Below are 16,447 nucleotides of genomic sequence, written 5' to 3' on the forward strand. Positions count from 1 at the left end.
GCACCAGGAGGCCTTGACCAGACAGACCTCTGCACAGCACTGACAAGGGACGCTACCGTTTTAGGGTTTGGAGCTCGTGTGAAGTTTCAGTCTCGGGGCACACACCATGAGCTGCTGAGGCAGTGTGGTCTTCTGACTGCTAGATAACAAATGCAACAGCTGCAATTTAGCACATTCCTTTCTGCATCCTCTCATATTATGAAATACCCTATAGATTCCAACCCACACATCACCCATACATACGTTTTCGTTCTGAAGCTGGGTAGGTTACTAATTATTAGGTATGTTTGTACAAGGAAGTGTTCCCAGGAATATTTTTAGATGGGCGTTTTCTATAAGAGATTTCCTTCTATTGAAATGCATTTTCTAATTGACGTGAGTTTCATTTAATTTTACAAACCATGAAATAGGATAGGGGACATATATTTACTTATGTCTTTGTGGGGGGGGGGGGATATCATAGAACTCCTTCGGAATTGTCTGGATTTACGTATCAGCAGTGCTTAATTTGTAAAAAAATAATAATAATTAGTGACCGGGCCCTCATCAGGAGACCCCTTCAGCTTGCACCACACATTGCCCCTGTCATCGCTGCCAGTAATAGTGGCAACACAACTACCAACCATCACACTTCTATAAGTGTGACAATTCAGACTCAAAGCTATAAGAATGACTTAGGCTCAGGCAATAGCCATTTTCAATCTATATTGAATTAATAAACAACTGTTGTGTTTATCTCTAAATTAGATAGACAGTGCCACCATGTAGCAGACTGTCACAAACTCCGGCGCTGACAGTTAATTGCTGTGCAAAGTGCTGGAAACCACCGGCTCAAATTGAGAACTGGGTATCAGACACTGGTCATAAAAGCTACTTTGCTCCCCTAGGTGCGAGTGATACCTACCCTTTGAACACGTGCCCTGCAAGCCTCGAGTCCCGGCTTTAAACACCTAAAGCATAATCTCCTTACGCATTCTCTTTCATAATTCCCGAATTGTGCACTATACGAAATGTGCAAATATATTTTTTATTTCTCATAATTGTGTATTATTTTTACACACCTGGAGATTGTTTTGGGGAGAAATTGTCTCGCCTAGAGACATTTTCACTTTTCTCTTCGAATCTGATATTTTCTGCTCGAGCCTGTTTCCCTCTGGTACCCCAAATCATTTTCTCTGCAAGGTCTGTCCTGACCTCACCTAGAAAAACCACGTGAGGCACTAGCAAAAATTGATAATACACCTCACATCATTTCATGTCATTTTGCTGAAACGCACATTACCTATGTGAGTGGCACTGACGTTATGTATGGGCATTAGGGGGCCTGGATATGTTTATTAATTGAGGTAAAGTTCTAGTCCTTTGCTGGAGTTCCATTGTACCTCCCCAGCTCATGACCTGTGTCCCCGTGCCTCCAATGCTGGCAGGAGACATTTCTGTTAGATGTTTAACCTCCCAGGATTTCACAGTACTCTGGGACAGCAAGTCTGTTGCAGTGATTTGGATGGCAACAGTGTGCGTATCTTTTTGTGTATGAGGGATGTGCAGGGACGTGCAACTGAGCATAACCACTCTGATATTTTGCTTCAGTTACAAATGTGGGTGTTTTTGTCTTATGTATATGTCAAATGCATTTAGTTAATGGAAAATGTAGTTTGTGAATTTGCACATGTGTGTATACTTTAGATTGAATTCACATAATGTACCTGCACATTTACAGTGGATGAAAATGCCCTAAAAATCTACAGCTGCTTTTACTGGATCTATATATGCAGGTTCCAAAAGAAAATTGTGGGTAAAGGGAAAAGGTTTGAGTTCAGCTTTTGTCATATTCCTTGGCTGACTCTCTTTGCATAGCAGGCCTCTGCGGCATCCTTTGCTCGGACTTGCATAGACTGGCATAAGCAATGTGTGTAAGTTGACCGGACTTGCTGCTCTCAGAACATGCTACTGTAAAGTACAGAATCAGCAATGACGTTTCCATTTTCAAGGCGTGGCATCAAATTGAATGCATTGAATTACATCTGCACCCCTTCCAGGGTAGAAAGAATGTACATATGCAATCCCCTGCCTATGGCTTGCAAGGCAGAGAAGTACAGGTGCCTGCAATGCTGGCAGGGGACATTTCATCCACTTTTAGCATTGCTCATTCCTCACCAAGCAGGATGGCGTAAGAGACTAAGATGCTCATTATGATGGGTACACATATGCCAGCATTCAGCTGCAGCCATCGCATTTGAAGGCCAGTTGTGCAGCTAAACTAAGGCAATTTCCTATGCACCTTCCAGACCCGAGTGCTGTTTTTTTCCAGGCAGCACATGTAGGTCATTGTTGCATAAACTGGGACCCTGGCCCAGGTCTGCAAAGTCTGGCTTCCCTTCCCACGCGTTCCTGGACTGAGTACAGTGCACCATCACTTTGAGCAGGGGAGTCCAGGTTATTGTAGCCCCACGAAAACCACTAAGAATACCTGCTGGTGTGCGGCCGTGCTTTCTGGGTTACTAACGACCCTGTATAGAATTCAGAAATGCAGAGGTAATTCAAAGCCCTTTCCATTACTTAATGTAGCACACTCAAACACTCCACTACGAACAGGCGCTATATACATTTAAAAGTGTTTTATTTCTACAGTCTCATCCTGTTGCTTAGTACATACATGAGGAACACCCCAGACAGGACAGAATTACAAGTGCACACATTCATATTGCTAGCAGCAAGTCTAGAATGAATAGTATTAACATAATTAAAATGTTTCTAGCAGCCTACAACTGTAAAACTACTTCTATGGACTACACTATGAGAGCATGTAGTAGCTAACTTGCCTCTAGAGTTTCTTGGGGGGGCCAGAGCACTACATTTCGGTTCACAGCAGATCAGCTGTGGTTAAAAGATTTCAGCCGGAGGAGAGTGTTCACTCTGAAGAATCCCACAGGATCAGATGGGCTCAGCTCTTCTCATCTCTGTATCAACTCTTGTCATAAGAGTAGATGTTACATCAGTCTGGGAGACCATTTCGTGATAACCTAGTGTGAAGTCATCTCGAATTCATTGGTTAACTCAGGGCCTTATTTAAGGTTGGCCACTGGCTTCAAGCCTACTATGCAGGACTTTCCACTAATCAGAGACATAACTTGTCTAGACTAGTATGATGAAATTATCTCCACTGTCAAACCTTGAAAATTTGATATTGCATAGCTTGTAGCAGAGAAGTGTCTCCTTATTTGATAGCAAAGTCATTGTTTAGCTTTATTTAGGCTTTCACAAGTTATACTAAAGATAATGACACGCTGAATGTGGACCAAAGGCAAACAGGCTAATTTAGAGTGCTCAAATGGAGTCTGCTTTTGGGATTTTAAGACATAATGAGCAAGACAAAGCTAAAACTGTCGCCACTCACTGCATCTTTTTAAAAACAATTTTTATTGAAGTCCTTTAATAGCAATACAAAATTATAAATAATATACATCCAATCAACACTTTTAAAACTCTTAGCATAGAAAACATTTACATAAGCCTGATAAATAAGACCTGTACCATACACAAAGCAATCCAGAAGCAGGGAATTAATTAAAATCACAATATAAGCATATAATGTGCAGTGGAGCTTTAAAACTACTACATCAAGTAATAACAATGATTCCTCTTGATTTTAATCAAAAAATGCACCCCAGATCTTATTAAATTTTTGAATACCTCCCACTCGTAAAAAGAAGGTCCTCTCACTGCTTTTAACCCTTTTCATCTTATGTATCCACTCATTGATAGATGAAATCTGCTCCGTACGCAATTGTTGTAACAAAAGTTATCTAGCCATGGGCATAGCAATATATAACAATGTAGCCATCTGGTCAGGCAAAGAAAGATCAGGATCAAAACCGAACAAAATTAATTTCTCGTTCACTACCATCTTGATACCACATTTGATCTCAAGGTAGCGGAAAATCTCTTCCCAAAATTTGGATATCTTGGCACAATGAAACATGACATGGGACCAGTTAGCTGGAGAGTGATGAATACATCGAAAACAATGTGAAGAATGATTAGGATACATTTTGGAGATAGAAAAAGGTGTTCGGTAAAGTAGCCACTTACTAAAAAATAGCATTCTCCGCCAATTTGCCCCTCGTAATGTGTTAAAATTAAATTTATTGACCACTGACCAAACATTCAAAGGCATGGCCTGATTTTCCTGATTCAGCCATTTTTTAGTCGCCTTCTAACTGAGATCCACCTTCCTGCTTTGCGCAAGATGACGTTTCCATACCCCCGGTTTTCTATCGGGTACTTCAACTAATAACTCATTGACTAATTGACTTTGTTGGTCCAACTGCATAATATCCAGTTGAGCAAGGAATTTGTGCAAAATTGTATATGACCCTAGTAGAATGAAGTTCCTAGTAATCAATTGAGACAATTCCACCAGGGTGATCCATCTCCCATTTCTCAGAAAATCTGAGACTTTCAAAAATCCTGCCGAAGCCCAATTAACAGCAAGATATAAACATTGTGTAACACCAGCCAGTGGCAGAATGCTGGATAATAAGGTTGTTGAATTAATCACGGGGATCAAATATCTTTTAAACAGAGCCTGACGTTTTAAAAAAAAACACTCTAGGGACTTATAGCGAACTAATTTGGGAGATTTAAACATCTGCAGAGGAGCATGTATCTGAATTTCTTTGCACATTAGATCAATAAAATTATTTATAAATAGTTTTTTGCTTGTAGTTTAAATTTAAATCTAGATAAATACTGTGCAAAATATGCATTGTATTAATCCCTGCGATCTGGAAGGGTGAGCCCTCCCTGATCCAGATCTTCATATAAGGTGCTAAGTGCAATACGAGGCGTTTTCTTGGTTGTATGATGTTACAATGCGATCTTTTAGATCGCGGTACATCACAACGCTTCTTTTACAACGCAAGTCGTTACCACGACTTGCGCTGTAGGGTGCTGGACTTAGGAATAGTAAGATTTACTATTCCAACTCCAGCCTACATACAGTAGGGAAGGTGTTGGAATAGTAAATCTACTATTCCTTAGTCTTGAGCGCCCTCCAGCGCAAGTCGTGGTAACGACTTGCGTTGTAAAAGACACGTGGTAATGGCAGTGCGGTGTTTTGACCGTGTTGTCATAGATGTTCCCCGTTTTCTTTGCCCAAATAAAGGCTGTAAACATGGATTCAACTGAAGTGAAAAAAGAGCCTGGCACAGAACATGAAATGGTTGAAAACAAAAAATTAAACAGGGGAAGAACAGACATTTTGATTAAAGCCACACTCCTAAAATAGATAATGGCAGAGAATTCCAGCGTGAAAACAATGCCTGAACCTTTCGAAGAAGGGGATCAAAATTCAGATGATATAAATCACTGACAGATTCCGGAAAAAAAACCTCCCAGATATCTCTTAGGTCTAGTATTGGTACAAGAAAGAATATCAGAATGTATATCCAGAGCTGCGCCCCCGCATTATAGTATTTCGGTTTTCTTTTTATTAATACGATATTCCCCTAAGGCCTCAAAGTCCTCAAAAAGCTGAAATACTTTAGCTTGGACTCTCAATTCAGGTTTTATAATAAGCATGATGTCATTCGCATGTAATTTCAGTTTTGCCATCGATGGAATTGGAGGGGGTATTTCAGCACAGTTCCTTGTTGCTATTGCAAAAGGCTCAATGAAAAAAGCAAAAAGGACTGGCGATAAAGGGCATACTTGTCTTGTGCCTCGTTTAACTAAGACTGACCCAGCCACTGAGGTGTTGATGATTACATTAGCTTTGGCATTGATATACAAATTACGAATCAAGGATATCATTTTAACAGACACCCCAAAGTGACCTAAAATAATGAACAATGTCTCCCACATCACAAGGTCGAAAGCCTTTTCAGCATCTAATAAAAAAACGAAAGCAGGTATCCCCCGTGTCTCAAAATAATCGAAAGCCTCAATTAGATAATGAGTACTAGTAGCTAACTGTCTATCCACGATAAAACCATTCTGATCTGGATGGATCAATTTCGCTGTACATTGATTAAAACGTAATGATAGTAGTTTAGTTACTATTTTGTAATCTGAGTTTAACAATGTTATCGGACGATAAGAATTTGGATCTTTGCTATTTTCCCCTTCTTCAAGAAACTCACTACATTACCCTGTCTGAAAGATTTTGGTATCGTCCCTCCCTCTAGCATGGAATTTATTAATGTTAGAAAAAAAATCAGAAAATGCACAAAAAAGACTTTAAAAAATTCAGATGGAAACCCATCTGGGCCGCAGGACTTGCCATTAGGCAGAACTTTAATAACTCTCTATAATTCCTCCATAGAAAATAAAATAGCCATAGATTGTTGTTCTCTTTCTGAAAGTGTAGGTAGTTCATTATTATGTAAGAAAATTTCTAACAAAAGGGTATCTACTCTCTGGTGCTTGCCATAGATAGATTCATAGTGCTTAAGCATTATATTTCCTACTTTAATCGGGCAAACAAGCAAGCATCAGGAATGCCAATCGGTCTGGCTTGCATTTTAGTTATAAGCCAGAGTTATGTTTTTTACACTGATCAATTATATAAGGCATTTACCTGCTCCACCAATATTTGCCTGAATTGTTTTGCCAGCAAGCTGCCTCTACACTTCTTGGCATTTCATTCTGCCCAGGCTGCCGTTTTGGTTGTTTTCCTGTGGGTCGCATCAGTCCAGGAGGGACTAACAATAGTGGATGAATGACTAAGTTAATTACTGAATGGGTGAGCAACTAGTTGGAAAAGATGGAGAGAGGGTAGCTAAGTGAATCGTTGCGTGAGTTCTAATGAGTTGATGAGTGAGTATGAGTGGATGACTGATGAAAGATTGAGTGAAAGGGTGTGCGGGTGAGATGAATGGGTTAGTGTATTAGACTGGGAGAACAGGCTTTAGCTGTTGCTCCTCCTCTATGGTAGCCATGTGAGGCCCAATGCAGAAGCTAGTTATTCATGCCCAAGGAGCCAAAAGGGCAAGCTAAGGCCAAAAGCACCCCAGGCGCTGCATGATGTACCGGTGCCTCTGGAGATGCTGATGTGGTCAGTGCCAAAGTCATTGTCAAATATGGGAACATAGAGGGGCTCTATTTTGCATGAAGCCAAGCTCTTCCCTGTTCTGCCATCTGAGAGAAGTGGCTATAGAAGCTGTGGGGTCAGGAGAGGTACAAGACATACAAAGAGAGTGGATAATTACAGTCCAGCTGATAGATTGCAAATGCTGAAATCCTTTTGTGGCCCATCTTTAGCGCCAGACAGCTCAAGCTCTCTGTTGGCACACCTACTTATGGGCTAATGCGTTCTTCCATCAGTCTGAATCATCTATGTTTGCTGGTGACCAAACCTGTAATTAACTGTAGAAGACTAAACGGAGATTAGATTCCATCATTTGGAAAATAATAGAGAAGAAATAAAAAATTAGTTATTAGCTTGCATAGGGTTTTGGAATCTTGCTTTGCCTTTGCAAAGAAAGGCGAAGACTCTTCAAGCTGCACAGGAACTTTAGTTAATGAAGGCAATAAATTGATATGACTGTTAGTAAATCTTTTCTGTCAGAAGACTCTCTATTGTATGACACTAGGAACTCCTTTTTTACTTAACTGTCACTTGACACACTGGGAGGCATATCTCAATCAATCAGCATTTGTAAAGCGCAGCGCTGTTGTGCTGAGGTGTATCTAGGCACTTGAGGTGCTGTGTCTCCATCAAAAAGTCAGATCTTTAGTTTCTTTCTGAAGTCCGTTAGGGAGGGTGCTGTTTAGAGGTGGAGGGTAGAGTCATTCCAGGTCTTGGCAGCGATGTAGAAAGAGTAGCCCCGCTGCAGCTGTGATAAATGCAGGGTGTATCTGCCAAGGTGAGTGAGGCAGAATGCAGGTGTCTTGCAGGCAGGTTGAAGTTCAGTCAATGGTTGATGTAGTATGGCCCTTGAACATGTAGAGGTTTGTATGGGTGTATGAGGCTCTTGAACTGACATCCCTTCTGGATGGGGAGCCAGTGGATGTCTCTGAGGTTAGGGGTGATGTGGGTTCATTTAGGGAGGTCCAGGATGAGTCTGGCTGTTGTGTTCTGTATGGTCTGAAGTCTTTTGAGGAGCTGTGTGGAAATTCTGGCATAGAGAGTGTTGCCATAGTCGAGGCGGCTGGTGATGAAGGCCTGAGGGAATATCTTTCTGGTGTTAATTGGGATCCATCTGAAGATTGTGCGTAGGAAGTGAAGGACGTGGAATCAGGAGGAGGCAACTGCTTTGACTTGTTGTTTCATGATCAGTCGGTTGTCGAAGATGCCGCTGAGGTTGAGTGCATGGTCTGTCAGTGTGGGTGTTCATCTGAGCTCTGCTGGCCATCAGCTGTGGTCCCATATGGGGGTGGTCTTCCTGATGACCAGTACTTCTGTTTTGTCAGAGTTGAGTTTCAAGCAATTGGCTCTGATCCATTTGGCTACGTTGGTCATGGTATTGTGGAAGGTGAATTTGGCGTTGGAGGGGTCTTCAGAGTGTGAGGATTAGTTTGGTGTCACCTGCGTTGGAGACAATATTGAGTTTGTGAGATCTGACGGTGTCTGCTAGGGGACCCATGTAGATATTGAACAAGATGGGGCTGAGGGATGATCCTTGGGGGTACGCTGAATAGGAAGTCTTCGGGTGCAGAAGTGAAGGGAGGTAGTCGGATGCTCTGTGTGCTCCCTGAGAGGATTGAGGCAATCCAGTTGAGGGCATTTGGCTTTATGCCAGCCTTGTGGAGTCTGTTGATGAGCGTGTGGTGTGAGACTGTGTCTAACGCAGCACAGAGGTTGTGGAGAATCAGGGCCACAGTTAGCAGTTGAGGAGAATTCTGATGTCATCTGTGGTGGCAATGGTAACAGTCTCAGTGCTGTGTTTGGCATAGAATCCTGATTGGGAGGCATCAATTAGGTGGTTTTCTTCCAGGTGTTCGATGAGCTGTTAGTTGATGGCTTTCTCAGGGTACTTTGGCTGGGTAGGGGAGCAGGGAGGATTGGGTTGGCAGAGGTTTTCTTTAGCAGAGGTCTGACCTTTGCGTGTTTCCATCTGCCCGGGAAGGTTGCTGTTGAGATGGAGGTGTTGAGGATGCTAGTGAGTTCCATGCTAATAGGGTTGGTTCTGAAGTTAAAGAGATGGTGTGGGCAGGGGTTGGTGTGTACCCTTGATTGGGTGGAGGACTTGATTGCTGGGGTGGTGTGGTCTGAGTGATGAACAGAAACCAGGTGGTTATTGTTTGAATGGTGTTGGCTGGTTGAGGTTGTCGAGGTTGAGTGGTGGGTTGATTGTCGATGTTGTTGTAGACAGGTGGATGGTGTTCTCAATGGCTGTAGGGTTAGAGAATTCCTTGACAATTTTGAAGAGTACCTTCGTAAGTCAATGCAGTCGATGTTGGCTGCTCTCTTGGCTTCCTTGAGGTGCAGGTGGTAGTTGCAGAGGGCTGCTTTGTCAGCAGCTTTGTTGGACGGGTCCTTGGTTATGCACCATAGCTTCTCGTGTCGGTAGCAGTTACGCTTGGTGGGTGGCTTGGAGTTCTGGGGTGTACCAGCTGGCTTGTTTTTAGGTTTTGTTGGCTTTTGTTGATTTCAGCGGAGCGACTCTGAAATTCTGGATGGCCTGGTCTGCTGAAGTTTCGGGTGGTGTGTTGCTGAGGGCCGGTGTCGATTGATATGTCATATAACAATACAATAATATAAATGAGTGGGGATAGGGGTGAGCAAATAGAGTGTGGCGAATAGGAACTGTGGGGGAATAAAATATGTGTATGGGACAGACAGCTGAACCACAATAGCCAATGGCTGAAAGGGGATGTTCTAAAGCCCCTTTATCCATCCCTATTTATCTGAATGAATGTTGTGTGCTATGTGTGGCTTGGTGAGTGTTGTGTGTAATGACATGAGCCCTCACCAGACCACTAAAGCTGTCTGTAGGCAAGGTCTAAAAAGAATACTTGCAGTGTTACAATGAGGGAGTTGGTGTGGAAATGTAAATAAACCACAATACAAAAAAAATGCAATTTAGACAGTCAAGCTGAATGTGTGATCATGTTTTATTTGACAGTCATGTTTTAATCCATTTAAGCAAAAAGTGTTCAATATTGTGGTTGCAACTGTAAATACAAGTTGCAGTCAGATGCCCGTTATTGAATGTTTTTTTATATATATATTGCAATTTTGACAGGGTTATAGGATGCAGCGTGGTCCTGCGGATGCTATACATCTTTTTCATGTGCAGTGACCGCCACAGATACAAGTGCACCTCCACTGTACTGGTAGTTTTTGCTCCTTATATTTTTTATTTATGTTTTTTAAATAAATATATATTTAAACACATAGACAGCAGGTGCTTACAGTTCCACTCATTGTTTCTTTAGTACATTTCTGTTCCTGAAAGTCTTATTCTAGGTTTCAGTTCAACCTAGTACAACAGAAAGTGGCCTCTTGAGGGTATCGGTTGAGAGACCTGCATGGTTGCAGTTCAAGGGCCCCAAAAAATCTAAATGTCCTCGCTTAAAATAGGATTCCTGTAATAAGCAGCACATGCTAGCATCACTACCAGACTGATTGGTCCTTCTCAGAGAGTAGTAGACATTTGTAGACACCATCTTGCCCTTTGTCAATAGTGACCACTCAGATCCATGAAAAAAATTGTAAGTTGGGTATTTTTTGTTTTTGTAGCCGCTGTAGGTGCGATTGTGTTCCAGCAACTCCAGCGTTCCCATGTTTCAAAGACATCAGCAATTGGTGAGTATCACAAAATAGGAGAGCCCTCCACTAACACTACCACAACCTGTTTGATGCCCAGCCATTTCAAAATTATGTGTCTATAAAAGGATGATGAAGGAGCATGCTAGCAGACAGAGCACGGCATGGATGGTGAGCATTATAATATCAGTAAAATATCTCAGGTGGGCCAGATATCATCAAGATCTCAAGATGCTCTGTGTAATGTGTAAAACATCATCCAGTTATTTTAGAGAATACCTTTCCAATTATAATTCTGACATCATAGTACCAGAATGTAGAGAAAGAACCACACCTGTATGAGTCACTGCCACCTGAGATGGGACGAGTTGTAATCTATGGAAGCCAAAGTACAATTATACACTATGGAGAGCTACTTTCACTCTGACAGGGAGAAAGTGACTGCTTGGCTAACTCAGGAAATAGAAAGTACTATTTGTTTTAGGGTGCAATATTATGAAATGGTACTTTATGCAATTCTATGTCTTTTGCGGCTCACCTGCTTGTGGTACCAAGATTCCAGAGAGTGAGGATGGGTGGCCGTTCGTTTAGTGTGGCAGCGGCCAAGCTCTGGAACTCTCTACCACCGGCCCTAAGAAGCCAGAGGGACCTTCTCCCGTTTAGAAAAGCCCTGAAAACTCACCTTTTCCCTAGGGCTGTCTGAGCAGTGTATGTGGTGGTTACGTTGATTTCAAGCGCCAGGATGCCCTTGGGGTGACAGGACCGCGCTTTATAAGTACACATATAAAATAATAAAAATATAAATAAAATATTTTATGGCATTCCAATAATAACCTTATTCATATTATAGCTACACATTCTAATACCAAAGCATTTAAGAAATTGCTTTCAGTTCTAAGGGTGGCATGTCACTCAGATGTTGCTACTAAACCGTAAAGGTCAACAAATCTGCAGGAGACTGCTGTTAGCACAGTTCAAATGCTAGCTGTGTAAGAAACATCCTACTAAGGAATGATTTTAGTGACAGAGGAATGCTTGAATAAATCTCAGCCTCATATAATTTCTCTGGGTCCTGCACAATTACCAATAGCTGAGATGAATTAAATCATCCAACCACTTACTTTTTAGATCAATTCTGTCTGGTTTGCTAAAGACTTCTGGTGAACATTCTGAAAGCTTGCTTGGGAATACACCCCGTCCATTACTTACCATTGTCTTTGTATTTCTTAACTCACAGTTGCTTGCTTTCTATTTGCTGGCTTTATTTGCCTTAGGCTGTCCAATTCCTCCTGTGGAGGATAGCCTATTTCCGGTATTCTTCCATGAGTGCTCGCTTTCTTTAACCATCCCTTTAAATCTTGTTTGTATCTTGCCACATTTGCTGTGAATTCAAAGACAGAGGCCAAATGTCAGGCTCTTACTTCGGAGGGAGCTTGGTGTTTACTTTTCTTTGTCTGACTTCGAAGTGAGAGGATTTATGTGACAATCTTGCAGTTACAAAAAAGGCTTTTTTTCTAGCACACAAGAAAATTTTAAAGTCTCTAAATTAGATGTGTAGATATTTTAGAATATATTAGAATTAGAAAAGCCACAACAAAGCACATTTTTTTGTGTAATTCTGAGGTGTGGTGGAAACACTACTCCACCCCACTCTACTCCACTGTACGACATGCCACTCCAGTCTACAGCTATCTACTCCACTCTGTGATGTGCCACTCCATGATGACACTCCACTCTGACATGCAACACCACCACACCGACACTCCACTCTGTGATACACCACTCCATGCCATGCTACTCCACTCTGACATGCCACTCCACTTTACATCATGACATGCCACTCCACTGTACCACCCGGCTCTCCACTCTACTCTATGACATGCCATTCCACTCATCGGCACTCCATTCTAAGACACTCTACAACACACCACTCCATGCTACACCATTAAACTGTACACCATTTTACTGTATGCTGCTCTGACACTTACTTCAACCCCTCCACTCTGTCTCTTTAACTCTGCACCCATCCACTCAGCGCCTAATGCTTTGCTACACAACACTCTACGACACTCCAGTCTTAAACATTCTACTCTGACACTTTATTCCAATCTACTCTCTGCCACTCCACAACACTTTACTCCACTCTTCGCTACTTCACTCCACTCTACTACCCGCCACTGTACGACACTCTATGCCACTCCAGTGTACACCACTCTACTCTATGCCACTTTACGACACTCTACTTCACTCTATGCCTCTCCACTTTATTCCACTTTACTCCACTGTACTCCACTGTACTCTGACACACTAATTCACTCTACTCCACGATACTCTATGCACCTCCACTCTACAGCACTCTTCAGTACTCTATTCCACTCCATTATACTACATTCTACTCTATGCCACTCCATGCCACTCCATTCCACGCCACTCCATTCCACGCCACTCCGTTCTACGGCACTCCATTCCATGACACTCCTCTCCATGCCACTCCACTCTATACCCCTCCACTCTGACACTTTATAACCCTCCACTCTACGACACTTTATAACCCTCCACTATACTCCTCTCCACTCTACTCCCTCAGTAACACTCTTTGCCACTCTATTCTGTGGCACTCGACTCCACTCTATGCCAATCAACTTTACGACAATCTAATCCTCTCTATGCCACTCTAGTCTACGATGTTGTACTCCATGACACTGTACTCTACTATACACGGTACTCTCTTGATGCTACTTCATTCCACAACACACTACTTCACTCTATACCACTCAACTTCACTCGATGACTATCGGCCCCCTCCACAACACTCTGTGCCACTTCATTATATGACACTCTACTGTACTACACTCTATTTCACTGTACACAACTCCCTCTACACCACTCCATGCCACTTAACTTCACATCAGTCCACTACACTTCACTTCACTATATGACACTCTACGCAATTAACTTTTGCCCATGCTGAACAGCAGCAGCTCTGGTGTACAAAATAGCTAAAACACATTGCAAAGCCAATAGCTTTTGCTTAGGCGGGACCCATTGGTATTGCCAATGCTTGTTTTTATTGATCAATTAAATCCCCAAAGTGCTACGAGTAGAACCATACATTGGTTAATGTGCATTAGGTCTCAGGCAGCATATGCTGATGAGGCTCATTAAGGCCAAAACCGGAAACAGTTATTTATGTTTCCATTCAGAGAGGATGTCGCCTAGAATTGCATACTAGACCATATCTACTGGAACATGATCTAGTCTGATTTGACTAAGGTTTATCCCGGTGTGGAACTGCACAGTGCACAAAAACAGATGGACTGAAATCCAGCGCCAACCACTTGCCACTACCGAAATTAATGCACCTATTCTACCCAATTCATTTTTGTTTTTCTTTGGTATAGAATGCCGGAGCAAAAAAAGTATGAGCTTATAAATGTATTTGCTTTTTGAGGTTTAAAAATATTTTCAAAACATTCAGTTTCATTTTCTTTTTGCCATCTGTGATTGCTTGGCTGAAAAATGCATGGTTAAAAAAGCATGTGTTATGATTTTATTTATTGTTACGATGTGGACAAATTTAGAGAATTTGCATTATATTTTATGATTTGCAGGATTGTTATTCTGTCACTGATTGGCAAATTAACTGGTTCACCAGAATCTTTTCTCTTAAGTTACCATCCGTAAAAGGACACATGCAAATATTTGTTGCTTACATTTTTCAGATAGCTGTGAAAACTGTTGGTACTGTGTTTGGTTAGGGGGAAAGCATGATAGAAAACTTTCCTCCTGACAATACGTCGAGCTATGAAGTATATATTGTCATAAGTGACATCTTCATCCATCACTAACTTTTTAGACAATAGCACGTTCAATACTGCAACATTTGATCTCCTACTTTCAATGTTAAATGCAGAACCACAACCCCAGTATTCAACAGGATGCCACTGGTTGGAAATGAAGTGTTAAACTTGATTTTGTACCTCTTGTCAACTATTAAGAGGAACCTAGTAACAGGACTCTTTCAATGTTGGCAAGCGAGGAAAGTATGAAATACTGGGAAAGCATGTGTAAACAATCAAGTTAAACATGTTTAAAATGTAAAGATACAAATGTATTCGGTGTAACTCAAAGGATTATTAAATTTGCAATGTACCATGTTGTGTGGAAGATCGATCAAATTAACGCATTTTATAATGTTTCGGTGGAATTTGGAGAATGGCATCTAACGGTGCAGAGTCGTTGAATTTGCAATATTTGAATATACTAATGTATTGAGCGATGACTAGTCTTGTAAATATTAACTACACAATCTATGAAGAGTAAGAGTGGGAAAGGCAGTGAACTTGAGAGAGAGAATGACAGTTAGTTTGGCTGAGTGTGTTAAAGTGATGCATAACACAAAAAGCTATGAGTAGCTTAGTAGTTTAACATAAGTTCTGCGAAAGGGAAGAGCAGCCAGTGCCATTTAAAGGATTTTTGGGTCTCTAGGGAAAGGCTTATTGTGAGGCCTACTGTTCAGACCAACTTTCAATATTCTTACCCATTTTCTGCTTATTTAAACCCGCACGATGCCTGCGAAAAAACATTTAGAAACTGGGTCACACAAACCGGTGAAATTTGTCTTTTTGGAGTCCCAAAAATCCTGAAGATGACACCGAGCAGACAGAAAGTTCACTTTCCTCGGGCACACTTCGAAGGTGTGTGCCCTTGGCAATTGCCCTTTTGCCTATAATTGAAAGCATCTTTGAGAGCAGCATATGTATTGCATTATTCTTGCTTGTTGTAAAGACTCTGAAAAAAAGAAACATGTTTCACTAATTCAGTAAAGACATTTTCATGTATTTTATAGAGGTCATGCTGCAAAATGTTGATAAACTCTATTTTCAAAGTTTAAAGATAACAATGTAAAAAGACTAATGAAATTGATAACAAATAAATGCTAAACACAAAAAGCCCTAAACTTGATAGCATCATACATAACCATATTACAACATAACAATACTAACCCTACCAATAAAAATAACAGGACAATTCACTAAATAAATTGCTATATTAGTGGGAGCTATTGATAAAATAATAAAAGAATCATGTCAGATGTAACTGATTCTCAGTTCATAAACCTCCTTCATTAAGTTTTCCATTTTATTAGAAAAGGAATGTTCATTGCTCAGGTTACTCTCATTCCTGACACTCAATTTTCTGTTCCTCATCTATGGTACAAGGATTCCCGATGCTTCACATTGCAGTTTAAATTTGTCAAATAAAATCATCAAAACATTTCCGTATATCTTGAATAAATGACTTTAGGGTGACTATTGAGGCAGAGTATCTAGTGCACAAGACCCAATTTAGTTTCCGCCCACAGTACCACACGGAATCGGTGCTGCTGCTAGCATCCGCGTCTCATAGACTTATCGTTGATGGGACAAAACTGTGCCGCTGATAATGCTGGACTTAAGTGCAGCTTTAAACACTGTATCCCATAGTCTTCCACTTGAAGAAGCTATTGAAATATGGTGTAATTGAGATGGCTCTGCAATTGCTGGCCTTTTCCCTACAGAACCGCACCTTTCAGGTGGTTCAACAACCCTTCTCACCTGAGGTTTTATTGCTGCGAAAGGGGAACCCTCAGGGCCCAGCACTGAGCCCTACGTTATTTAATATCTACATGCGACCTTGGAAGCTGATATCATCGAGTGGTACAGCTTTAAAATTGCGTCGTATGCCGATGAC

General features: G+C 41.4%; 1 protein-coding gene across 5 annotated transcripts in view; it reads left to right on the top strand.

The window, feature by feature from the left end:
* The window catches only part of SFMBT2 (Scm like with four mbt domains 2), a 1,092,424-nt gene that overhangs the window by 390,693 nt on the left and 685,284 nt on the right, over window positions 1–16,447 (top strand). For 3 of the 5 annotated variants that reach the window (XM_078677108.1, XM_078677105.1, XM_078677103.1), the window contains exon 5: window positions 10,688–10,753. The exons of the other annotated variants lie outside the window; for them this stretch is intronic. In XM_078677108.1, coding sequence (XP_078533234.1) covers window positions 10,688–10,753 — 66 coding nt within the window. The remainder of the gene's footprint in view (window positions 1–10,687; window positions 10,754–16,447) is intronic. 5 annotated transcript variants of the gene reach the window in all.

This window comes from Lissotriton helveticus, chromosome 1_1 (genome assembly GCF_964261635.1).
Source record: "Lissotriton helveticus chromosome 1_1, aLisHel1.1, whole genome shotgun sequence".
NCBI lineage: Eukaryota > Metazoa > Chordata > Amphibia > Caudata > Salamandridae > Lissotriton > Lissotriton helveticus.